The sequence below is a fragment of the Chinchilla lanigera genome, unplaced genomic scaffold (assembly GCF_000276665.1).
Source record: "Chinchilla lanigera isolate Chin_1 unplaced genomic scaffold, ChiLan1.0 scaffold00001, whole genome shotgun sequence".
In the NCBI taxonomy this organism is placed as follows: Eukaryota; Metazoa; Chordata; class Mammalia; order Rodentia; family Chinchillidae; genus Chinchilla; species Chinchilla lanigera.
The window spans coordinates 3,171,276-3,196,821 of record NW_004955402.1 but is presented as its reverse complement, the minus strand read 5'-3'; the positions used below and the strand labels follow the sequence as shown (position 1 = coordinate 3,196,821).

The 25,546-nt window shown below is 52.2% G+C and overlaps 1 protein-coding gene and 1 long non-coding RNA gene across 2 annotated transcripts in view; one reads left to right on the top strand and one right to left on the bottom strand.

Moving 5' to 3' along the window:
* Positions 1-3,576: 3,576 nt before the first annotated feature.
* The window catches only part of LOC102029246 (protein THEMIS3-like), a 40,916-nt gene continuing 18,946 nt past the window's right edge, over positions 3,577-25,546 (top strand). The window contains exons 1-2 of the mRNA XM_005372613.2: positions 3,577-3,677; positions 4,716-4,850. Coding sequence (XP_005372670.1) covers positions 3,587-3,677; positions 4,716-4,850 — 226 coding nt within the window. The 5' untranslated portion in view covers positions 3,577-3,586. The remainder of the gene's footprint in view (positions 3,678-4,715; positions 4,851-25,546) is intronic.
* LOC106148976 lies at positions 14,913-17,009 on the bottom strand. The gene is made up of 2 exons (XR_001234815.1): positions 16,902-17,009; positions 14,913-16,443 (listed from the first exon to the last, which is right to left on the bottom strand). It is a non-coding gene; the product is annotated as an uncharacterized LOC106148976 (long non-coding RNA).

The following is a 25,546-nucleotide window of genomic DNA, read 5'->3' as shown; positions in this document are numbered from 1 at the left end:
ACAATACATGAGACACAAGCAAGACACCTTCTCCAGACTGTGTTGAAAGCTTTGAAAAGAACATCAAAACCACGAAGAGACAGGTTGTTAAAAGACAGGGCTTCTCAGAATATTTCCAGAATTTGTACTGAATTCTGGCCTGCGCAGGAAGTCCACACCTTCAAAACTCCTGTCCCTGTATGATTCAGCCACCAAGAGGGCTCAAAGTTCACTTTTATTAGTTTCTTCGAATCTTTTATTTGACTGAAAGTTGCTTCCCGTAAAGAAAGAAAATCATGTGCCGCAGCCAATACAACCAACCCAGTAACATGACCTGCCCCAAATTCAGTTTCTTGGGTTTGTCTTGTTTTTAGACTCTGGCAGCGGGATGGGTCCGAGCATCTTTTTCAGACTCGTGTTTGTGTTTCAAGCTTGGAGCTGCTTGCTGTTAAGGACATTTGCAGAGAGATGCCCCCCTCACAGCCTTGGGATAACGGCCATCACCCCTAAGCCCAATGTCACAGGCAGGGCTGGAACAAAGCAGATATGCCAAGTGAGCAGAGAACTGGGGGCTCCGTTGCCCCAGAAAGCTTTTCCTCCCCACCTCTCTCACACTCATCCAGCAGGCCTGCCCTGCCATGGTTAAATGTCCCCTCCAAAGCTCACGCTGGCACTTAATCCCCGAGCTCTACACGTATGGATGGTACATGGGCTGATGCCTCGGAGATGGTGTTGTGAGGATGGTGTCCATGACAGCATTAGTGACTGTGAAAGAGGAGGAGCCTCCAGCTTGCACGCCTGCTGTGTCTCTGCATGTCACACTCTGCCATGTTAGGTCACAACAAGAAGACCATGAAAGGTGGCAGCGCCGGCTCTTGGACCTCGGCCTACAAATCCCTGAGGCAAACAGACTTCTTTCCACCTCAGCTGGTCTTAGGGACTTGGTTATAGCCCCAGGACACAGACTAAGAGACACCCCTGCCCCTGCACCTGCTCCAGGGAATGTGCAGAGAAGACTAAGGAGGTGGCCACTGAAATGATGCTACTTTTTGGTGTGGTTATAAGCATCCCAGCCATTCATTTAGAAACTAAACTTACAGAAGAAAAGGCATAAGCCCAGCATCTTGCCTTGTTTTCTCAGCTACCTGCAGCAGCCGAACCGACCTCATCCCCATCAGATCCCTGTTGTAACCTCAAGCATGGCTCACAGATGCCCGTGCAGCCACAGCAGGTTTGCGACACCCACTGTCATTTCTGTTTATTTCTAATGATCTTGACCACCAGAAAGGAGATCTGCCATGGAGCTCCTCTCCGAGATGACTGTCGTGTAGTCATGACTTCTCCCTCTTTCCAGTCGCTCTCAAGACAAGCTGTTTTTCTCTGCTGATTCTTTTCTCTAAGCCAGCATCCTATGCTACTCTCCTGTCCTCCTCCTCGGGCTCGAGGCGGGGACCCGCCCGTATCATGGTGCAACAGCTGCTTTCCCTAAGGCAGAGGCGGGTGGGCACCAACTCCAGGCCAGCAGCAACAGGGGGTGGCAAGAGGCAATGTCGGCATTTAGAGACAGGAAGTCCAGCTGTACAATGAAAGGAACAATAAGACAGCAGGAAGTTAGTTACAGGGAGCGGCTGCCATGGTGATGGGAGTCTGTGGCTGGCAGCCCCTCGCTCAGTACCCACCACAAGGGGGATGCTGTTGAGATGGGAAGAGAGAAAGGGTCCTGCAGAGAGGTCACTGGCACGGGGAGGGGTAGCTCTTCCGTCTCACGCCCAGGGCGATTTCATAGAACGGAGCTCACTGCTCAGGATGCTTTCCAGCAAGTTGGTGCTGTGTAAGGTCACCCGGGGCTGAAACCCAGCCCTTTCTCCCCACCAAGGTCTGCACGCCTGTATCACCAGGAGGAAAGGCATCCTTTCCTGGTCTCTGCGTGCACCACCATGCACACATGCCTGCTTACATATTAGGGGCCCTTCTGGCACTCACTGGAGACTGTAGGTAAGAGATGGACCGCAGCAACCACTGGGCTGGCTGTGGAACTGGTTACCTGTGACCAGGGTCAGGTCTGGATGTGGGCCTGGTGCCAGGGAGCACCAGCCCTGGGCGCATAAGGCCACCCTGCAGAGAAAGGCTGTTCTGGCTGTGGCCAGGAGATGCCCAGAGACAGAGGGAGATTTTACAGAGCAGACATGGGGGGAAGGGAAGTTGCCTTTGGATGTGGGAAACTCACAGGTACCATTCCAGGAAGACTGAGTGTGCAAATGAGCAAGCATGCAAATGACTGGGTGTGCATCACCACATAAAGACATGAGAGCACCGAGGAGAGACATGTCCTTCACCATGTCAGCAAATGCTCGGAACCAGTGGCTCCCAAAGCTGGGAGGAGCCCCAGTGGATAAGTAAGAGTTTCAACTATCTAAAACTCTCTGAAAAGTGATTTGGTATTCGATAACAAAAGCCTTACAAACATGAAAATCATTTCGCTCAGTAATTACTGTAATTACACTTGCAGGGCTTTATCCAAAGGAAATAAGAAATGAATATAAAGATCTTCCCTGCATGTATAGAAAAAAAATTTTAAATGACCCAATGTCTAGCATGAGTACAAAAGAGTTTATTAATGCCTACTATTTAAGTATAGGAATTAAAATTATGTTTATGAGGTGCTTTTCAAACCAAAAACAATATCAAATGAAAAAAAAGTGGCATTCCAGCATTTCACAGAGGGAAAGGCAAGAAGAAAATACTAAAAGTATAAATAAAGGAGGTGGGATTTGGGGGGACTGTTCTCTTCTTTACCCTTTAATTCTCTGCAATAGATATATGTGATTCTTCTAATCAAATAAAACAGAAGAAATATCAGAATAAAAGGTAAAAAAACTGGCTGGCAAGCATAGTGCAGTGCAGACGGAGGTGTGGTGCCTGCGGTGTGTGGTGGCCCTGAAGACAGCTTGGGAGGGATGGGCTCAGCTCTGAGCGTGAGGCTGTCATGGTGGCTCTGGAGCAGGGAAAGTCACCTCTGGTTCAACATGTCCAGTGAAGCCTGAGACTGCATCTCTAACGAGCTTGTCCACATGAAAGAACATCCCCTCGGAGCTCACTGTGTGTCAGGTCAGCCAGGTGGGCTGGGCTTGCTGCCACATCTAACCAGCACACAGGTGAAGCTGACACTATGGACCTGCAGACCACCCTAGGATAGCGCCCTTAGTGCTCACATCTCTGGAACCTTCTCCTCGAAGAGTGATGGCCAGCCATACCAGTGTCAGCCAGCGGCCTAGCAGAAATGCAGATGTCAATTCCACCCCAGACTGCATGTCAACAATTAGATAAATGCATGCACCTAAGAGTCTGGAGTCCTTTAACTGAAAGACACTCCCAAAGGGCTGGGTGAGAGCATTTCCCAGAAGATCAGGGGGCTGCCCCTCCCAGCAGTCAACCCCTGTACCATGGCCTCTCTGCCAGTGGAACCACTTACTTCCCTGTTCTTCCTATCACAGCACTCAGGGTCACTGTCCCCTGGCAGATCACCTGCTGGCAAGGGACACTTTCTGTTCATAGTTCACTTCCTTGAGCAGTGCTATGTTCTCCAGGAGAAATCACCTTAAACACCATGGATCAAACTTGGAATTCTTACATCAATTCCTTAAATCCAAACTCTTTGCCTAGAAAAGTGGAGGTGACTGAAGGAAACTATTTTTCAGGTAGGGGAGATGGTATCTGATTCCACTGGGGATTCTGTCAAGTCCTGGAAGAAATGTGGGATTGCTCAGCATTCTTGGTTATAGGGCTTCAGGAATTGGGGTGAAGGAAAGAAAGTCTTGGGTTCTAGAACATCTTTAAGCAATTGTATGCAATGAAGAATTAAGAGTCATTCCATTGGAATGATTCCCCTAAAAAACAGTCCTGTCCTTATTTCTTTTTAATAACTTCAAGGAGAAAATTCCCTTTTCTGAGATGGTAGAGAATTAGAAAAGAGAGAGAAAAATGTTCTCTTTATCGAAGACATATTTATTTACTAAGGCATTTTCCTTATCCTTGGGTGAAATGAAATATCCAATCTTAAGATTATCTACCCAGTTTTAAATGCTGTGTATGTTGTCGTATTTCCTGCTACTTGAAAATTGTGTGTGGGGTGTGTGTGGTGTGTGTGTGTTTAATAATTTGATGGGAGGGTGTAGAGCGAAGCTATTCTCCAATGGCTATTTGAAGTTTAGTGATTGCCTAGAAAGGGGGAAAAATGTTGTTCTCAAGCAGTGAATATTTTTCACTCTGCTAAGAAATTATTGCAGTTTGACATATGAAGTCTGAGGCATAGATAAGCGTGATCCTGAAGAATTGTCTTTTGTTAGCTTGATGATAACAAGAAAAACAAATCCTGTCGATGGTATCGCATTTTTCGTAGCCAGTGGAATTCAGCTGTTGCTACAAAAAGCCATCCAGCACCTGCTCTGCTGTGCAGTGGCAGGGAAAAGCGGACCAGCGGCTGGAACTGACATGGTCACCTCTATCCACAGGGCAGGGCAAATGATGACTGCAAGTTTTGTGTGCCATCGCGCATTCCTATAAAAGATAAGAACCATCTAAACAGTGGTCTTTCCGTTTGGTTCTAGAGGAGAATTCACTTGTCTTCTGTGTCAGATTTAACAAGTTTGAATTAAAGTGTTTATTTACCAATGGAAATACTAGGTACACACCGATCTTTGAACATAACTTCAGCTTCTGGAGTGACTTTCTTTCAGGGTCTCTGAACAACCTGTCATTCTCCAATGGGGACATCATGACGCTGGTTGACCTCATACCCTCCAGTGTGGGAGCGGAAGTGATTGATGGCGAGCAGATTCTGGGGATGGTCAATGTTCCTCTTGGATATGAAGGTAGGGTGCTCGCCGTTTTGTGTTGGCTTTTGAGAACGTTTACAGACTATAAGCATGTATGTTGTAAAAGAAACGAACTCAGAGTGGTCCGCTTTCAAGTCAAAGCGGCTAACTCTTTGTAGAAAATTACTAGCAGTTAATCTTGCCTGGCAGCTTCTGGACACGACAGAGCTCGGCATCTGGAAGGCTCCTCAGCAAACAGGACCTTGCGGGAGAAATAAACTGTTAAGAAAGTCTTTGTGGAGAAATGTAGATGTGAGTGGAGAGAGGAGAGAAAAGAATACCCTATGTGGAAATGATAAAAACTAAGTGATGTCCAGGAAGACTGTTCACCCCGCAGTACTCAGCCAGTGAGGCCCTGGTTGGAGAGAGCTGTGCGCTGGGGAATAAAATGCTTGTCAGAACTGCCCTGGCTGTGCCTGCTTACCAGACACTCAGTGTTATGCTTTGTGTGTAGATGTCCCCGCAAGCCTCATGCAGTCATGGAGTGGGCTTTTAGCGTTTTTGACTGATCCATGGTCCAATGCTGGGATTATGGGTATAAGTGCTACACCCACGCGGGAGGGGGGGTAGTTTGCATACAATGTAAGGGAGGGAAACAGCCTTGCTCTCCGCTGCTCCTCCCTTTTTGCTCTTGTTGCTTTTGCTGTTTTCCACACCGTGAACTGTTGCCCTCTGCGACGTGCCACTCTGCCTTGGAGCCAGCCAAGAATGGACTGAAACCTCCACAGACTGTGAGCTAAATAAACCTTTCCCTCTTTAATTTGGGTGTGGGGTATTTTGTCTAAGCAACGAGAGAAAAGTAACCAAGACGCTCAGGCTTGCAAGACCATCGTTAAATTCTCACTTTCACTATGCTTTGTGCCTCCAAGCCATTCCTCGGGTTTGGGCAAGAGAGAGTACTTCTCACAGTGCAGTGGAGGGAGGGTCGTTGTTGTCCAGTTTTACCAGGCAGGGTCAAAAAAGGACGCCAGGCCACCAGCTGGAACAGGCTTGGCGGGAAAACAGGCAACAAGTGGGCGTTTCCAGGGACACAGCCTGGGAAGCAGACTGCCCAGGCCTGCGCGGGCTTCTCCACAGCCGCCTGCGAAGCTCTCACAGGTGCTGGCCGCGCTTGCTGGAGTCGTCTGCAGAAGGCCTGAGCCTCTGTCCCTGCTGCTGTGATCAGCGGTGTCCCCAGGGAAGCAGAGAAGGCCACAGACTCCTGAGCGGGAGACCACAGCGGACAGCAATGGGACTCGGGCGTGGGGCTGCTCTGAGCCGGCTTTGAGACCCAGAGGGGAGTAAAAACACCCGCTCACCTCCTGTAACTGGAGGACAGCCCACGCAAGAGGGACACAAAGTCCGCGAGAACTTCACGTCTGCCCTGGGCCCCGCGAGGAGCGCCACCACAATCACAAGGGGCGGCAGTGAGGAGGGAGGGACGAAGAGAAACCGCGCGCAGCGCTGAAGCGGTCGCGGAGATGCGGACTCATCCACCACAGGGACGGTCGGGACTTGTTTTAAAAACGCAGAGATGGGCTCAGCCAGGCGCTGGAGCGCGGAGCGTGGCGCAGTGGAAGCCTCTTGTCTCGTCGCTGAAAGTCAGAACCCGGGCCAGAGCTTTGCGGCCGCGGCGCTGCTGGGAAAGCTCTCTCCAAGGCACAGCGGCTCGGCTCTCAAACCCAGCAGAACTGCGGGGCCCCAGGAGGCATCTCGGACCCGGGTTCAAGCGAGGATCGACGCCAAGTGCAGAAGGAGGGTGCCAGAGGGGTAAGTGAGGGTCGGCGGTGAATGTGGAGCACAGTCTCGAAAGGGTGCTCCCCACGCCTTTTTACTGCTGAGATGTTAGACCGCTTCGGCACTGACGGAGCCGTTAAACAGCACCATTACGTACGGGGAATAAACTGGTTAAACACGAGCTTCCTTCCTTCAAGCGGTGCTTGCGTCCCTCACAGAGACCCAGAGCTCGGCTTTCTGGGCGGGAGGGAAGCGCACACTTGCACCTCCCTCAGACCCGGAGAAGGCTGTCCCGCGCACGTTCCCCAGAGAGTACTCTTTTTGATGTGTCATCTATGCCTGTCTGGTGTTTGTTTTGTTTTGTTTTGTTTTGTTTTGTTTTGTTTTTTTCCGGTACCGGGAACCAAACTCACGGCCTTGCGCTTGCCAGGCAGGCACTGTGCCGCTGAGCTAAATGCCCAGCCCCCGTTTTTGGATTTTTTTGAGACATAGTCTCACTGTGTAGTTCAAGCTGGCTTTGGTCTCACTATGTAACCCAAGCCAGCCTCAAACTCAAGGCAGTCCTCCTGCCTCAGCCTCCCAAGTGCTGGGATGACAGGTGTGGGCCACCATACTTGGCTGACCCAGGTAATTTCAGTTCCAGAAAAGCATTTCCAAGATTGGGGGCAGCCTGGAAGCTGCATCTCCCAAGATTGCTCCCCAGGGCTGCCATCCCTCCAGAGCCTCCTGGTACCTGCCCCAGCTGTCGGTCTGTGTCCCAGGCCCAACAGAAAGCCCAGCCTTTCTCTTCTCCGCACCTCTTCCCGGCTAGGCGGGGAGTGTGCTCCCTGAGAGAAGCCCTTCAGCGCGTCTTGGGTGGGGCGTGAGTTCCAGGGTCAGCTCAGGCAGGAAGGTGCTGGGAACAGGCTCTGGGAGGAAGCTGCCAGGAGGCCCCGCTGTGCCCCCACACCGCCTGGAGACTGCACTGGGCCGGGCCCCTCCCCCTGAGAGAGCAGGCGGGGTGCTGGCCCTGCCTCCAGCCCCTGGACTCTGTCCCTGCCGCCCTGGCTTCAAGACCTGCCGCTGTCATTTTAAAGGAACTCAGAGCTGGGCGTGGTATTGCACAGCTGGAATCCCAGAACTCTTAGAGGCTGAGGCAGGAGGTGGCAAGGACGAGCCCAGCTGGGCAAGTTAACAACAGGGAGAACCTGTCTCAAAGTGAAAATGAGGTGGGGATGTAGCTCAGGCTGGAGGCCCTGGGCTCGGGCCCCAGCATCACACACACACACACACACACACACACACACGTGGATTTGGCATCTGCAGAGACCTAAATGGGAGTTCAGAAGAGCAGCAGCCCTGCAGTAGGGGTACATGGGGTAGGAGGAGGGCGGGGTTAGAAGAGAGATGGTGCAAGGAGGTATGGGGGCTGGGGAGCAGGAGGAAGGCCAGGAAGACGAAGAGCAGGGAAGGAGCACGTCGAGAGCGACCCAGAAATGTGGGGTTTGGGGGCACATCCCCTCTGGTATTGCTTCCTGTGCTCCGGTTGGGGACATCACTAACAGATCCGTCTCTCCACCTCATCGTCTGGGAGTGGGGATAGCGATCAGCCGCCCAGCCAAGTCCCCCGCACAGAGCTTTAGCGTGGCCGAGGGCAGCATTCAAAGCACCAGCCAGGTGTTCCACAGAGGCCATGGCCCCAAGAGTGGGGTTTGGGGGTGATGCATTGTGTAATGTCTTCTCTTGGGCAGAGGCGTCATCCGGGCTACGGTGGAAAAGCCAGGTGGGTTGGCCGGGGAGAGAGCAAGGGCGTCGCTGGGACTCGGCAGAGTGGGCGCTGGTGGCGGACCCGGCCCTCCGCTTCCACTTCCTGATTAGCCATTCCCAGCATGCCTCTCTGTTAATGGTGGCCCAGAGGGTCAGATTAATCAAAGTGGAAAATATTCCTCTTTCAATTGCAATTACAACCATTATTTATGTTATTGAAATTCATCAATCACCATTGACTACCTTTACTATTTTTATATCACTTTGGGGAATGAGGCAAACAAATCTACAACCCCTCCCTCCTCCCAGGGTAGAGGCCCCCTTGCCGGGAGGCAGAAATGTTCCCCTCGAAGTGTAATGGGAGAAGGGTGGGGGGTGCTTCTGCGGTCGATATTAAAATTTAATGGGTAATTTCCATGTAAAGCAACATGTGATTTATGTTCTTGTACTTTCTCGGCTAAGAGCTGGCACTTTTTAATAGACCTGTGTCTCACACCCAGGTCACCTCCATTCACTCACTTGCTGATGACGCTTATGTGCCAAGGCTGTTTCAATGATTGGGGGTCAGAACTGTGGGTGGGCCACATACCCAACCCCGCCCCACCACGGTGCATGTAAACTGGAAACCCTTGCGGACTGTCCTCTGGCTACTTTCAATGTGTAGCACTTTTCCTTAGACAACAGAAAATATATACTTGAAATAATATGGTTAAAATCATATCCAAAGTTTGAGCAAGAAAACAATTAAATCTATGATAGAGTGTTCTGAATAACTGCATAAGGAAAATGTGCTCTACAGGGCATGACAAAATACGGAGACTGTTTAAAAATGTATTGCAGAAAAGGCACGTTGCCATCAGTCCACCTCAAAATTCTGCCCCTTATTTTACACACACTCATCCCATCATCCCTGCCGCTTTCTGCAGCAGCTCTGGAGTGTTCTTTCCTGAAGGTCTTTAGTCGTTCTGTCCTGGCTGCCTTCATGTCCTGAATCAACTCAAAACATTTTCCTTTCATGGTCATGCTGACTTTGGGGAAGAGCCAGAAGTCAAATGGTGACAGATCTGGCCCTGTTTTTATTTGACCAAAATTCCCATAAACCTTTAGAATCAATTCAGGACACTGAGGCAGCAGTGAAAAGACATTCATGAAAGTGACAAGAAAAATAGGATAAGCATGTTTGGTGGGAGGGGCACAATTTTGAGAGAAATTAATGGCAATGTATCTTCTACTGTAATAAATGTTTTAACTTTTTAAAGAGAAAAGAAAACAGAACAACAAAGATAAGAACAAAACTACACACAAACAATAAAAACAATACAGAATTTCAAATCTAGATGATAGAAAATTAACAATGGTTGTTACATTACATACTGTTATCTTCAACAAAGTTGCTCAGATTACCAGATGTAACAATACAAGATTGATCAAACAATTAAAGAGAATAAAAAATAATTAAAAATTAGAAATGATACATAGTTTCACTAATCAAGATGGTAGGAATTCAACAATGGTTGTTATATTGCATGTTGTTGTCTTCAGATTAGTTGTTCAGATTACCAGATATACATATGCAAAATTTTCAAGAAAAAATATAAGCGTGAACTGTTCCTTTCCATAAACCAATAGACATCAGCAGTACAGTTATCCTGGCTATCCATAAATGTTTTAATTTTTATTTAAACATTCACTGTATTTTTTCCAGCACACCTCACACATCCAATAGAGTTACTCAGCTGTCAAGGGAAGGAAGTCCCGCCTTTAGTGACATGACAGATAAACCTGGGACTCACAGGTTTATCTCTCAATAGCAAGAATACTCTCAATAGCAACTCCCAATAGCACTCTCAATCTCTCACAGCAATGTCACTCTCAATAGCAAGAACAGCTCTAAGTGCCCACAAGCCCTGCCCTGAAATCTCTTGGCCAGTCCCCATCCCTGATCCCATCAGAGGCTGGGACACTGGTTGGCGAGGAGCTCAGGCCCCGGTTCCTGGCCAGTCACGGCTGAGGCAAGCGCCGGCCTTTGGGTGGACAAGGCCAGCTTTCCCTGGAGAACACAGCCCACTGCCAGAGGGGTGAAAACCACTTGAGCAGCCTGCCTGGGGATGGAGCAAATGGGCAGCCACTTATTCCAAAAGCGGACAGCAAGGAGGGGAGGAGGACGCCCAGTGGTCAGGTGTACTTGGAGATAGGGCAGGGGGGTGCACAGGAAGCAAACCCCAGGGTTTCCGGCCACACCCTGGCCTGGGTATGGAGAGGTGCTCTGCTGGAAGTGAGGCCCTTCCCATTGGCCCTCCTGGGTGGACATTTGCATCCTGAGAGCCGCCATTACAGGAAACCCATCCTCAGGGAAGGAAGCAGGGACCACACAGCCCACTGAGGCCCTGCCCAATGTACAGAAGCCTGGAAGTCAACTCTTCCTAGCATGTTGAGAGGGCCCTGCAGATTGTCAGACATATTGTGTCCTGGAAGATGGAAGCTCCATGGGCCTGTGTGAGTCCAGAGGGTTCCCCATGCTGGCACCCTGACTTCCATGCGCTCCCTCCCCTCATGGGTATGCGGTCACCGTGCCAGCTGAGCAGGGAGCAGCACCCTCCAGAACCCAGCCCTGCACGTCCGCAGCCTGGGTGTGTATGGCAGAGGCCGGGCGCGGTTCAGTACCACGTCCCCCAGGAGGCTCCCAGAGCAGAATGAGGGCCGAGTGACACAGACACCCCTCTGGTGGTACCGATAGGGCACATCTGCCTACCCTCCCCGCCCACCCACAAACCAGGAGGTTCCAGGACCAGCCTCGGCCCTAGCACACGGCAGATACGTGGTGGACCCCAGCACGCCGAGCTGAGCTGCAGCACCCACGGAGGTCAATTCCTGGGTTGTCACTGCGAAGTGCAGCCATCGTCTACCCACTGATCCTGTAGCTTTCTCTCAGCGAAAAGTATGAATGACTTGCTGAAAAATTGAATGGATGGAGGATCAAGGCCAGCCTCGTGGAGCAATTTATCTCCTACCACCCACCCGAGCCCGGTCACTGTGGACATTTATCTCAGGCCCAGTTTGTTCAATTAAAAGATAAAAAGATTTCTCAGCTTTCCAATCCTAGCTGGCTCTTAAAGCCCCTAGTAGGATTCAGAGCAGAGCAAAATGCCTTTTCTGATGACCCCTGGAGCGTGTTGTTTTGCCATTAAGCCTGGAGAAGAGCTTCACTGAGACAGTGGGTGATCTGAGGCTGACACCTGGAAGCGTGTCCCCGGTTCCCGCGCAGAACAAAGGCAGGAGAACCCACACGGGTTCAACCCACCCGCCGTCCCGGAGTCGGCCCTACTTTACAACGCCACGGTTCACAGAACAGCACCGTCTGCAGCTCGGAATCTAGTGCATCTCCCACTGCAGCTGGAGCCATTCTGCCCTGATTGCTGTAACCTAGATGACCAGGCGTTTTGCTGTGCGGGGTGGAGCTAATGAGACGGAGCGCCTCCTCGGATGGAACCTGCTGGCCCGCTGCCTAATGCACCGTGCCAGGAGCCTATGGGAGCCGCTGCCGCCCGCGCGTGGCAGAACGTGCTGATGCGTCTGTCGCTGGGACGGAGGGAAGCGGGCTGTAAAATAGAACAGCAGGTGGAGGGGACCCTGTAGGGAAGCCACTGAGCGCCCCTCCCAGCACAGCAGGTAGCAGCCTGAGTGCGCTCGGATAACGGGGCGCACACCGCTGGGAGCACACACTAGGAGCACGGGAGGGGACGGCGTCAGTCACTGTCCCCAGTGCAGCAGCTGCAGGCTGGAAATCGGTATCAGGGAGAGAGACGTTTTGTTCCTAGTGGCGAAGAGTCTGTGGCTGCGGGCTGTACTGTCCTTAGTGTTACTACAGTGAAACTGGGCTGGCGGGGAGCGCTATGGGCGTGCGCTTCCCTGAACCTGGTCTTTGAGCTGAAAGAGACAGGGTAAAAGAGACAGGGAATAAATGATGATTTGCTTCTCCGAGATCCAAATGCTAAGCAGAGGAAAGGGGGCTACAGAAGCTTAGACAGGTACCAAGGGGGTCTCCAGAAAGGGCTAGACGCTTCTAGAAGCAGGCGTTCATCAGCATCTCGTGGACCCTGTCAGCTTCCCCAGCGGCTTGGAGGGTAGCACGTGTGACCGATGACTGGATCACAGTACCTGTGGCGTCTTCTCATCCACTGTGGCGCTCTGCTGGGACAAGACGGCTGATGCGTCAAACGGAGCAAGTAAGCGGGAAGACCAGCTCTGCCTTGGCTGAATCACCGCCTCTTTCCTGAGGAACAGCTGCCTGTCGCCACCCCCTGCTCCATGCCGTTGGCTAAATTCCCAGGAGACTTGGTGCGAGGGGCCCTTGTGACACCTGTCCTTGTCACATGTCTGTCTGCTGGGTCATAGCAGATGAAGCACTGTGGCCACGCTTCCCTGATGGCAGAATCCACTTGGTACCTGGCTTCCCTGACTTTCCCAAATCCTGGGGGTCTCAGAGCACCCTTGGCTTCTGCTCCGGCCACGGTCACCAGAACAGGGTGGGCTCGGCTTTGTCCGGGAGCAGAAGGCATGCTATCATCTCTGTGTAAGACGAGACACAGAACGAACCAAACCCACAGCACCCACCACCCAGGGCTCAGCGGCGGGCACCAGGCGCGTTAAGGCTTGAATCAGCACTGGAGCCTCGACTCCGCCTGCCTGCCCTTATCCCAGGCTCTCTCCTGAGCATCACTGCTGCTCCCCCCAGGGCTCCGTGGACAGCTTTGCAGCACTGGTGTGTCCGGCCGTCTCCTAGCTCAGCACAGAGCCTCTGGGCCTAGCAGCTGGCCGGGGTCTGGAGAGTCCCTTCCCCAGCGTCTCCAGCCCTCACTGTAGCAGCCCTCTTCCAAGGTGCAGAACCCTGCTTCCTGCCTTTGCAGTGAGGAGGACTCTGCCAGTAGCTCCCTCAAAAGGACGCCTGTGCCCTGGGGCCAGCCTGGGCAGGGACTTGAAAACACGGGTGCATCTGCCTCTCCCCAGCTGTCTTGGGCCCAGCATGGCCTCTGCAGGCTGCTGTCCAACTCCCATCACCAGGAGAGGGCGTGCTTTGCATGACACCTCCTGGCTGGACAGTTGAGGCCAGCACAAAAGCCATCCAAGAACCACCACACAGATAAAGGCCCTGGCGAGGCCCACAAATGTCTGCGGGGCCCATGCATTGTACAGGGAGCTGAGCTGGGGCACAAGGGTGCTTCTCTGTGTTCTGTCCAGGAACTTGCGATTGGCCAGATACGCTGGAGATGACAGTGACCGAGCACAGCAGAAGACAGACCCGTGTGGCAGGCAGAGGCTCTGAGTGCGGCAGGCAGTTCTGAGTGTGGCAGGCAGAGGTTCTAGTGTGTCCTCCCGTCCCTGGTGCTTCGCAGCTGCCTGCATTGCCGCACCTGGCTATGGACACTGTCCACAACACAGGAAGCCATATCACTGTCCCTCGAGACAAATGCTTTCACAGGAAATGAGAGCCTGTCAACCTTGGTTCTCAGGTGAACCCATGGAAACAGTAAATATTTACTGTATGAAGTACTGACTCCCTAAGGCTTCATTCATGCCTCCGGCAGGGCTGACCCTCAAGCCTGGCTTTGCCCTCGCTGAACCCTGGTGTCCACGGAAAAGGCAGCACAGCGTGGTCCAAGAGTTATCCAGGGGCACCACTATGCCCACCATGTCTGTCCTGTGGCAGGGGGCTGTGGGAGCCAGGAACCCGCCAAGGGAACCCCACCAGCCAGGAGGGGAGCATCACATCATGCCAGCCCTCCTGCGCCATGCCTCAGGGCATTCTTCTCGGACGTCAGCTTCTGTTGGGCCACGCAGTCTCCCAGTGCCCCCCCCCCGAGCCCAGGAGCCAAGGCTTTCTAGGGTGTGGGGTGGCGAGGCCATGCTCACTGAGTGTGCTGCACGGTGCCCCGCACAGGGCGGCATGGATCAAGGGACCCACCTTTCCCACAGTCTAAAGAAGATTGACTCAGAGCCCACTGCTTTTGAAAGCCCCATGCTCTCCAGAAGGAAAAACACCACTTTTCTAATGGGGATCCATGCTGTTGCCCAGTGCCTGCCACGCCCAGAAAGTTCCCCATGTCTCAGGAAAATCTGTGGCCAAGTCCGTGACCAAGTCGTGACCAAGTCCGTGACCCGCTGGCGGCCCATGGTCCCACAGCACAGCTGACGGACCCGGGAGGCACAGCCACTGAAGGCCCCGGAAACCGGCCACAACGGGAGCCCAGCTGCCCCCAGGAAGTAGCCAAGTCGGCCTCCTCAAGAACCTGGCCCAGCCCCTGACCCGCCCACAGCCCGCACGGCCCAGGGCGCGCCCTTTGGCTCGGGCAGCAGTCCAGGCCCCAAAACCACTGCAGACCTCTCCGGTGTCACTGAGCTATGTGGTGGCCACAGGTGATAAGAGTGCCTTGTTCATTTCAGAATAGCTGAAACAGACTTTAATATACAGACCATGAAAAGGCATAAATCAGCAAGATCTGCGTATGATGATGACCTTGACTGAACCTTTCCATAGTGCATGTGCGGATGGAAGCCTCACACTGTACCCCACAAATACACACGATTCCCATTTGTCAGTTAAAACAAAAGTTTTACCTTTTCCCCAATTACAGAGTCACACATAGAAAGCTAGGAAACGGGCCTTCGGGTTAGAGTCCAGGGTCCTGCGCTCTGTGTGTGTTCAGATACGGCCGGTAGGTCTGTCTGGGAGTGGGGTAATCAGAAAGCGGGCAATCGGGGCTGCAGCCCAGTCACCCCTGTGTGGGGCCTTTCCATGAAAGGAACCTGCGGAGCGAGCGCGTCGGTGAGGAGCGGGCTGCGAACGGTTTCCCTGGAGTCCAGGGTGGATGGTGTGGCGCCGTTTCAGTCCCTGTCCTTCATCAGTGAATTCTGCAGCCCAACTTGGCTTCTCCGCAGGCTCTGCCTCCGGGGGGTAATGAGAACCAGGCGATTCTTCGCACACAGGAACACATTTTCCTCCCGCATCATCAGCAGGCAAGATTCATTACACTCATCAGAGTCTGCGGGCCGTGCTGTTACACCTTCAGATATGCAAGTTGGTCAGCCGAGTGGCCTCCTTCCGATATTCACGTCTCTAAGCCACTGTCATCATCCTCCAGAACCAGGCTGAGTCTTTTGAGGGCAGCAGCCAGAGCAGCAGAGAAAAAACCAAAGGACTCGGGAAAAACACATATGGATTTACCACGGAGGGCCAATGAGTGTGAATTTTATTTTTTCCCTAACTGATTCTTAGGGAGTGGAACTCAGGAATACTAATGGAATGAAAAACAGGTTAGCAGCGAATGGCTTTCTGGAAGGACCCTGGAGCCTAGGCAGCGTTCCCTGTTGGGGAGCGATGGTAGTGGGAGCACAGCCCAGGATGCCCGCCCCCCATCGTGTGGTTCCCAGCCCGGGCCACAGCTCCGCTCCCCATGCCAGGGCACAGGGTCCCCTCACCCCTCCGTGTCCTGGCATCTCAAGGGCTGAAGTCACCGCTCCCTATTCTCCCTGTGCCGCTCTTCCTTCCATATCACTGAGGATGCACTGATGACCTGAGGAGGAAGCCAAGGGCACAACCCCGTCCCCTGGTGACCCGCCAGTGCTGACTTTCGCAGGGCACTGTGGGTTGAAGAGGAGGCTGCAGATTCAGTCATAAGCAAGAAGCCCCAGGGTGGCTGCTGGTAAGCTGAGCCTCCCGAAGCCACCTGTCCAGCCGAGCTGAGACAAGCTGTCCTCGTGGCGGGCTGGGGCGCCCCACCTGTGATCTGTCCCTGGGAGGAGGCAGCGTAGCCTACGCATCCCGACAGAACTGTCCCCTGAGGAAAAGGGAGCAGGCCCTTACACCCGCAGTTATCTCAGCACTGCCTGGTCTAGTGAATCCAAATGAAAAGCATTACTCCTCTTTGTTGCTGGTAGGCTGGACTGTCTTCAGTCTGAAAAATAGTTGGCAAAGTGATTGTTATGGGAAATAGATACCTTCCACACAGCTTTATCTCTGATTTACTTCCTAGTAGAGATCTGTGTAGTGACTTCTTTTAATTTGCTTCGATGTTTGACTCAGTTTCCACTTCTTTTTCTCGTACTTCATTACAGTTTAGCATCCTGCTACCTAGGGTAGCCAAGGGGGGAAAGGGTAAAAATTATTTTATAAGTTCAACAAGATGCAGTTGGAGGCTTACAGTGCTAACTCATGATATCATCGTAAGGTTTTACCCTTACATAAATACCTTCCCAAAGGAGACTGAGGAGAACCTTTAAAACCATCATTTAATTTGTGTGAAGTAAATTAATTCTTAAAAGAAACATCATAATCTTTGATTTTTAAATGAAGAACCTAGATTTAAGGTAGATGAATAAAATCTATATCATTTTGTAGAACCATGTTCAAGTTTCTGGTATGAAATTGTAGCCTTTACAACACACACACACACCCCAAAATGACATAGGGAAGAAGTGATGGAAGTCTCTACTCTTCTTACACATTTTCTTACACAAACGATTGTCTATTTTCCCAAAGTTTGCCTTGTCTCTCCTGTTGATGAGCTTTCTATTACTGTGACAAAATACCTAAGATAATAACTGAAAAAGAGGAGAGGTTGGTTTGGCTCAGGGTTCCCAGGGTGGCACGGTCTATCACAGTGGGACTGTGTGGAAGAGGAGGCTGCTCACTTCCTGGTGGCAGCTGGGAAATGGGAAAGAGAGACAGGAAGTTCTCACAGTATCCACTTCAAGCCACGCCCCCAGTGACCTCACTTCCTCCCACTAGGGCCCTCTCCTTAAAGGAGCATTGGGAGGGCCCAATAGGGCCATGAACCAGGCACCAAGCCATCCTTACATGAGCCTTCAGGGAACATTCTAGATCCAGACTATGACACCTCCACTCTCTTGTCCTTTCTGCCCGGCCCCTACTCCTACCCTCCAGCCACTCCACAGGGCCCAGCCATTTCCCCTTTGGGCTTCATCAACAGAGCCTCACAGAAAGTGGACTTGGAAATAATACTGACTGAGACCAACCACCAACTGTGTGACAAGGACTGACTCACTTAAAATCACGTCCGGGTTCATGGACACAGGAGAACCACAGCCGCTCAGCTGCTAAGCCTCCGAGCCAGGGCTGAGCACTGTTCCCCTCTGGCCTTGCATCCTCTTGAGATCAAGCTGGTGCTCAGCTCTGTGCGAGGCATTGTGGACGCAGAGTCCCCTGAACACCAGGATCCAAGGAACTCCATGCTCTATAGCAGGCCGAGCACCTTGGCGTTGCTGTGTACCATGGGGGCGCCCGACCGGGCCAGGAAGTGGTCTAGGGAGGAAGAGATGGCAAGCCCGTCTCCAGCTGCCTGAAGGAGGCCAGGCGAGGCAGAGTAAACCCTAGCAGCACAGCCCAAGCCGGACCTGCGGGCGAACTCAGGGGCTCCTCTTACCTGGCGTGGAGGTACACATGGGGCGGCCAGAGACAAGGCCACGCAACAGGTCAGATGGCTGCCTGTGAAAGGCCCATCCTTACACATGGGTGATGGGCACCCTGAGGTGCTGGGATTCCCAGGTGTGGGTGGGAACTGGTGCTGGCAACGTCAGTTTGGACTCTGGGTATGGAGCCTCTGGGACCCCCGAGCAGCGTGGTCCCCAGCTGAGGCAGGTGGTCCTATGGCTTGCGAGTACTCTTTGGGAGGACAGGAGAGGCCCTGGGGTGGTGCCAGGCCACGCGGAGGGCTGAGCTTGTAGAGGAGAGGGTAAAGAGGTGCCGGTCCGGGACATGGGGCTCAAGGGGATGGCTTGGTGCCTGGTTCATGGCCCTATTGGGAGGGGGTGCTCCTTTAAGGAGAGGGCCCTAGTGGGAGGAAGTGAGGTCACTGGGGGCGTGGCTTGAAGTGGATATTGAGGCTGTGAGAACTTCCTGTCTCTCTTTCCCATTTCCCAGCTGCCACCAGGAAGTGAGCAGCCTCCTCTTCCACACAGTCCCACTGTGATAGACCGTGCCACCCCGGGAACCCTGAGCCAAACCAACCTCTCCTCTTTTTCAGTTATTATCTCAGGTATTTTGTCACAGTAATATCACTTTAGAGGCAGGGAGAGGAAGAGGAGACTTCCAAAACACCTGGGGAGGAGCATGTTTCAAAAGAAAGACCAGAGAAGCAAATGAGGAGGGTGGACTCTAATTGGTGGACTAAGAAAATGGGTTTGGTTGAGTGCCACTGCTGCACCCTCAATGAGCACCTAACTTTGCTGCAGTTTGGCCGCAGGGAGATCAGTTTCAGCTGAATGGCTACAGTCTCCGCAGGAGAGAGAGGAGGTGCGGATGTGTCTAGGGTCCTAAGCAGCAGGAACATTCCGCCAGGCGAGGAGAGGCTGAGAGAGCGGTCCTAGCACAGGACTTGTGTTTGGGGATTTTTCCTGAGAAGGAAATACTTATCTCTCTACTCATCCATCCATCCATCCATGCACCTGCCCACTTACCTACCTGTTGCTGAGAAAGAGCTGGCCGGGAGGGAGGGAATGAAGATGTATACTTGGAAGAAGGTGTGACAGACACAGCTTCATTCTTCAGGAAGGGAGAGGGGATGGCAGCCAGGGAACAATGCAAAAATTAGTCATGGGCGGGAGGTAACAGGAAATTCCTCTCACAGTTGTCTGGGCAAGATGATCAATCCTTGTGTTCTTTCCCGCCATCTTTGGAACTGACAGAAATAAGGAGCCCGGCTAAGGCCAGGGAGACCAGGAAGAGCCGGGTTGCCTAAGGGGCAGGGTCTCCAGGCTCACTCTGCTCTCACCACCCTGCACAGGCGCCCGATGCCAGCCCTAAAGCCCACCGGGCCCTGGACCAGCCACGGACACAGCTCCCTGTGGGAGGAAATCACTTCCTGTCCTGAGGGGCTGTGTTTGCTTTCGCAGGGACAGCCCCTCCAAAGAGCCAGAGATGGGCTGGGGGCGGAGGGCAGAGGAGAGCCCTTCAGGCCTCTGGGTTTTTCCGGAAGGGTAACTTTCATGTTTAATAGACCTAGGCAGGAATGAGGCACACATGTAATATTTCCCCTGACACATTCATACAAACTTGGAGGTAAGCAAACAGGAAATGGAGGTGTTGGTGACTATTTGTGTAGCTGGTGGGAGAATATCTGCTGAGAGTAAGCAACAAGCACCATTACAATAAGATTGTTAAAGGAAGGGGATAATATTCAGTCAGACAGGTGGGATAAATTCAAGACACAGACTGTGAACTTGGTGAGTGTGCTGTGGTCCCCTTTATCCTTGGGATCATCCCAAAATGTCCCACAAATGCCTGAAACTATAGGTAGCACTGAGGCCCGATGTACTGTTTCTGCCTACAGTACTGTATGCACCTGTAATATAGCCTAATTTACAAACTAGACATAGTAAGAGATTAACAACAGTAATGGCATAGAATGGTTATAGCCACCTCCTGTGATACCATTGCCAGTCTTGTGCTTTGGGTCACTATTAAGTAAAATGTGTCCCTTGGACACAAGCACTGCCATACTGTGACAGTGGGTCTGATAACTGATGATAACTACTGGTTACTAATGGGCGGGTAGCATAGACAGTGTGGATCCACTGGACAGAGAAGTGACTCATGTCCTGGGCAGGACACAGGGTGATGAGAGATTTCATCATGCTCCTCATAACATTGTACAATTTAAATGTATGAATTGTTTATTTCTAGAATTTTCTATTTAATGTTTTTAGCTCACATTTGCCTACAGATAACTGAAACTGCAGAATCTCAGATATGGGAAAACTTTAGTTAATAACTTATACTTAATATTGTTAAAAGAGTGTACTTTAAGTGGTCTTATCACACACACACACACACACACACACAACAGGAAAAGGTAAGAATGTGTGGTACTGCCTGTGTTAGCTTGATGTAGCCACCCTGCACCTACGCAGATTTCAAAATGTCATGATCTACAGACCAGGAATACATACAATTTCTAGTTATCTACTAAAAATTATAAATGCTAGCAACAGAAAAACCACAGAACAGTACCAAGACCACAGGAGAGTTTCTGGGACCCTGGAAAGTGTGACTGTGTCCGAGCCATCCAGATCCCTGCTGGGTGTCCCCACCACCTTCTGACACAGGGGACCCTGAAGCCCAGCCACCCTGTTCCCTGAGGGTGGCCAACCCGGTGTCTGGGGCCCAGCCTGTGACGCAGGAGCTGGAGGGCGCTGATGAGGGCACCCTGCTGCTGGGCTGAGCGCAGGGTCCTGGTCCTCAGCTGCAGGGAGGCAGGCCGAGGGTGGGAGTCCGGCCCAGCTGCAGTCGGTGCGAGGTTCGGAGGAGGCTGAGCTGCTCTGAGGACCGAGGCAAAGGTCCTGGAGGGAGGGAGGCCTGAGGCTGGGCGCAGGCCCAGGGCAGGACGCTCTGCTGTGGCTCTCCGGCCTCCAGGGGCCCTGCACAAATACAAGTCCTGGGTGCTGCAGGGCGACATGTCTGATCATCTCCCAGGGGTCAGGGAGGCGGGGTGGACAGGTGACTGCCAGCCTCTCGCTGGGGGCCTGCTCCCATCACTCCCCAGCCCGTGGTGCCAGCCCCGTGTCCTCCCACCTGTGGGTCGCCAGAGACCACGCCGCCTCGGGGCCACGGTGGGCAGTGGGCTTCGTGGCAGCCTGGCCAGGATCAGCTCAGGACACGGACACACACAGACACACACACACCCCGACCCTGGCCTTGAGTTCTTTTTTTAAATTTTTATTTTAAAGAGAAAAGAACAAAAACAAATTAACAAACACAAAGACATAAACAGCATAACACAAAAACGATACAGAATTTCAGGCAAGGTGATAGGAAATTAACGACGGTCGTTGTACTGCGTATTGTTATCTTCAGATCGGTGACTCAGACGAACAAATACAGGCCTGTAAGCCTGCTCGTGAATGAAGCGCTTTTCCGTGGAGTCAGCTCCAGGAGCGCGTCTCGCCGCTCACAGCGGAAAACAACCCGTACTGAGAACTGCGGTGATGGGGTCTTCTCGGGGTTTATAGATCGTGCTCCCCGATTTAAGCACGGCCCATTGTCCCCTCACTTAAACAATGTTCGGACGGGGAAAAACGATGGTGCCCAGAGCAGCAGTGTACAGGACGTCTGCTCATGGAGGTGCTCTCCTAGCGTGTTCCTGCCCGCAGTCGCGCGCTGGTAAACGGAGGTCGGAGGTGTTAAAGCCGGGCTCTGCGAGGCGCGGTGTTCGTCGCCTTTGTGTGCCTGCCGCGCCATCTAGTGGTGATGCGCGGTACTACGTCCCAGGGGCGGAATTGCCGGGAGCCCTGCTGGCCCGAGAAACGCAGGCCTTTGCCGGGCGCCGCGGTCTGCAAGTGTTCTGAGCAAGGGAAAGTGAACGATCCAGGAGGAGAGGAGGCAGATCTCCGGAAGCGGTGAGAACCCGGGCTGGAGGAAACCTTGGGTCGACGGAAAGAAGGGCGTGTTCGCCTCTCCGCGGCCCTGTGCCCCCAGTCCTCTCTGCGCAGCAGGACAGCAAGGACGACAGGCGGGAGGCCTTTCAGAGTTCCCGGCCCTGCTCCGCGCCAGCGCCGGCGAGCTCGGGCCGGGGGCGCGGGAGGACGGCAGGCGGCTTGCGTCTGACTGCTTCTTCCACGATGCGATATTTATGGGCCTCCCGCCAGCCTGGCATTATCTTGCTTTGAGGGACACGCACGGCGCTGTCTGCCGACGCCCTCCATGGCCTGTGGGTTTGATGCATTCCGGGCTGAGTGATGGCTGGGTGTGTTAAGTATGACTGCTGTGTGCCTTGGGGAACAACGAATAAAAATCTTGGCTGGATCACTTAAAAGGAATGCACGGTACAGGAACCTCAGGAAACACACGGAGTAGGTGGGAAACTCCCAGCAGAGCGTGGATAGCAGGAGACCGACGCGAATTCTCTAGGTAGACACCATGATGGTTGAATTTTTTAAATGAATTTTCTAAAAATTCAATGTTTGATATAGGAGCTGGAAACGAAAATAGCTATACAGGACTTAAAATCTTGGGTATCTTTGTAGAGGTTGTGTACTACTAACCCGATTTTATGGTACAAGCAGGAGTTTCTGCACACATTTGGTATACTTTCCATTAAAAAGCAATGCGTGTTGATTATGTAAGTTTGGAACGGAACCATATAAAAGGGAGACAAACTTTACACTCCTGTGCCCGTCACTAACTCCTGCAGTTTTCAATTCCCTTTCTGTCTTCTTATGTGACATAACCCTCCCTCATCTTGGGTTTTGCTTTCTGCAATTACCTGTAGTCATCCAGGTCCAGAGTTACTCCATGAAAATTTCCGGAAATAAACCGTTCCTAGGTTTCACGTCTGAGCAGGGTGACGATCTCTCACTGCATTCCCCCTCCACCTCTGCCCAGGACGCTAATCACCCTGTATGCAGCATTTCCATTCTACCTGCCCACCAGTCACAGGGTAGCTGCCTGGATAATCTGTCAGATGTCTAGTACCACAGTTCCAGGGTTCAAGTTGCCTGTGTTTTACTTAATCATGGCCCCAGCACACAAGGCTAGTGATGCTGCCACGTGTGGTGGTGCACGCTTGTCATCCCAGCACTCAGGAGGCTGAAGCAGGAGGATTGCCATGGGTTTGAGGCCAGCCTGGGCTACATAATGAGTTCAAGGCTAGCCTGCAGTGCACAGCAAGACCTTGTCTCAAAAGAATAAAACAAAACCAAGGCTACTGATGCTGGCAACTTGAATATGCAAAGAGAAGCTATTAAATGCTTCTTTTAAGTGAAAAGTTTAGAATAAAATATTTTGAGAGAGAGGGACCACGTTCAAGTGAATTTTATGATCATGTGTTGCTATAATTGTTATCTTATGATTAGTTACCACTATAATTTAGATCTTGATTATCCCTAACGGCTCTGTATGTTCACTGCTTGGGCCCTCACCCTTGGTGCTGCTGGGAGGCACTGGGACCTTCAGGAAGTGGAGCCTCTTGGGAGGAAGTGAGGTCACTGGGGGGCAGGGCCTTGAAGGTCAGATTGCCCCGCCCAGCCTCTCTCCTCCTCTCTCTTTATCCCCTTCCCCCTGCTTCACCAGTTGAGCAGCTTTTGTGCTGCCTCCTACAGGGCCAAAAGCAACGAGACTAACTAACCATGGACTCAACCCCCAAAACTGTGAACCCAGAATCAACATTTCCTCTCTATAGGTTGATCTCTCAGATATTCTGTTACAGTTGTTCAAAGCTGGCACACACGTTTATTGATTCAGGCACTCGTGGCAGCCTTAGTCCCTCGTAAGGCGGGACAGCTATAGTTTTTTTTTTAAATATAGGTTGTAAAAATAATGATATGGTTTGGATCTGGGGTGTCTCTGAACCATGATTTTCAGGGGTGACTGGATCATTCAGGGCCATATTGAATATGTTACACATGCTGTTAGCAGAAGGGGCCTGGCGAGAGGTAGAACCTGGGGGACGCCCTGGAAGTGTTTATGTCTCCCCCTCGCTCCTCCCTTCTTTCTCTGTTTCCTGCTGCCATGATGTGAGCAGCTCTCTTGTACCCAGGTCCTTCCTTGGAGCCAGCCAAGCGGGAACTGTGACCCTGAGCCGAAATAAACCTTTCTATCACACAGGCCCCACTTCCCAAGCTAGCTCAGCACTGCGTCTTCCCTTCCCCCAGTCAGTCTTCCACAGAGTGGGCGCCTTCAGCAGGTGTGGCGGTCAGGGTGGAACATCACCCTGAGCGGCTTTGGGTGACCCACAGGACTCAGGATCATCACCCTGTCCTCAGCGAGTGGCCAAGTCTCCAGCAGAGTGTGACGGGTGGAGCTTGAATTCCCAGGCCTTTCATGATAGGTGCCACCCACCCCAGACAAATCAGCCAGGGGCAGAGTTCCAGGCCACTTCCCAACCCCTCACTCGGCCCTCTCCCCACCAGGCCCTTGGGCATCCCCAGAGGTTAACAAATAACTCTTCCTGTTGTTTCTCAGATGCTGGGGCTGGAGCCCTGGGCCTCCCCCAGGCTCAGCATGTGCTCTACCTCTGAGCTACGCCCCAGCCCTGCACCCCAACCCTGGCAGGGCATCCCACTGTGCCAGCCTCTCCCCTCCTTGGCTCAGCCACCCCACCTCCTCTTGCCCTTAGCTGTGGCTTACAGGGGCCTGGAGAGCCCCTCAGACCACGTGGCTCCACGCAGATCCCTGCTCAGCCACTACACGGCCTGGCTCACTTCTTCGGGTTGAAGTGTAAATGGCATTTCTCACCCCCATGATGACACGGTGTGAGCACTCCTAGGAAGGGGCTTGTTATGGCTGTGTCTAGATGTCCCCCGAAAGCCTCATCGGTGTGGCTTTTTAGAGATGTCTGGATCTAGGGTGTGAGATTCTGCGTCCACCCACTGATTGGATTAGCATAATTCTGGATGCAGCTGGATGGGTTTATTGAAGGCAGAGGCCTGGCTGTGGGTGTGGGTGACACCATCTAATATGCTTGTAGCTTGTGTGGACTGTAAAGGGAGGCTCCATGCTGCGGCTCTGCTGCCTCCTGCCCACCCTGCCGTGGATTGTTTCTCCTCTGCCGGGCCGCCCTGCCCTGGAGCCCGCCGACCGTGGACTGAAACCTGCACAAACTGAGCCAAAATAAACCTCGCCTCCTTTACTTTATGACTGTTGGGTACTTTGTCCCAGCAATGAGAAAGTAACTAGGACAGGACTTCACTCATACACCATCCAGGACCAGGATCACTGTAACATGAACTAGTTCATCAAATTCCTCTTCTCCCTCTCTCCTTTCCTTTCTCTCTACCTTACCCCTTTCCCTTCTTCCCTTCCATGGACTTTTACTTATAGAAACACTTTGAAAAATCAAATCACTCCATAAGGCTTATAAAAAGCAAAACCTTCCCTTCTCTACCCTAGTTCCAACTCTTTAGAAGGCAAGAGCTCACTTAGCACTTCCCTCTGGAATTTGCTTCCATATTTCTAAATAAAATGTGAACACAAGCATCCCTCAGTATCCACAAAGGACTGGTTCCAGAACCCCTGTGAATACCAAAATTTGTGGGTGCTCACGTACATTATATAAAATGGCACAGTATTTGCATACAACCCATGCACACTCTCCTGTGTGCTTTAAACCATCTCTAGATGACTTGTGATACCTACTACAGTGCAAATGCTCTGTATGTGATTGTTATGCTGAGTTACTTAGAAAATAATGACCCAAAAAAGCCTGTACAAGTTTAATAGA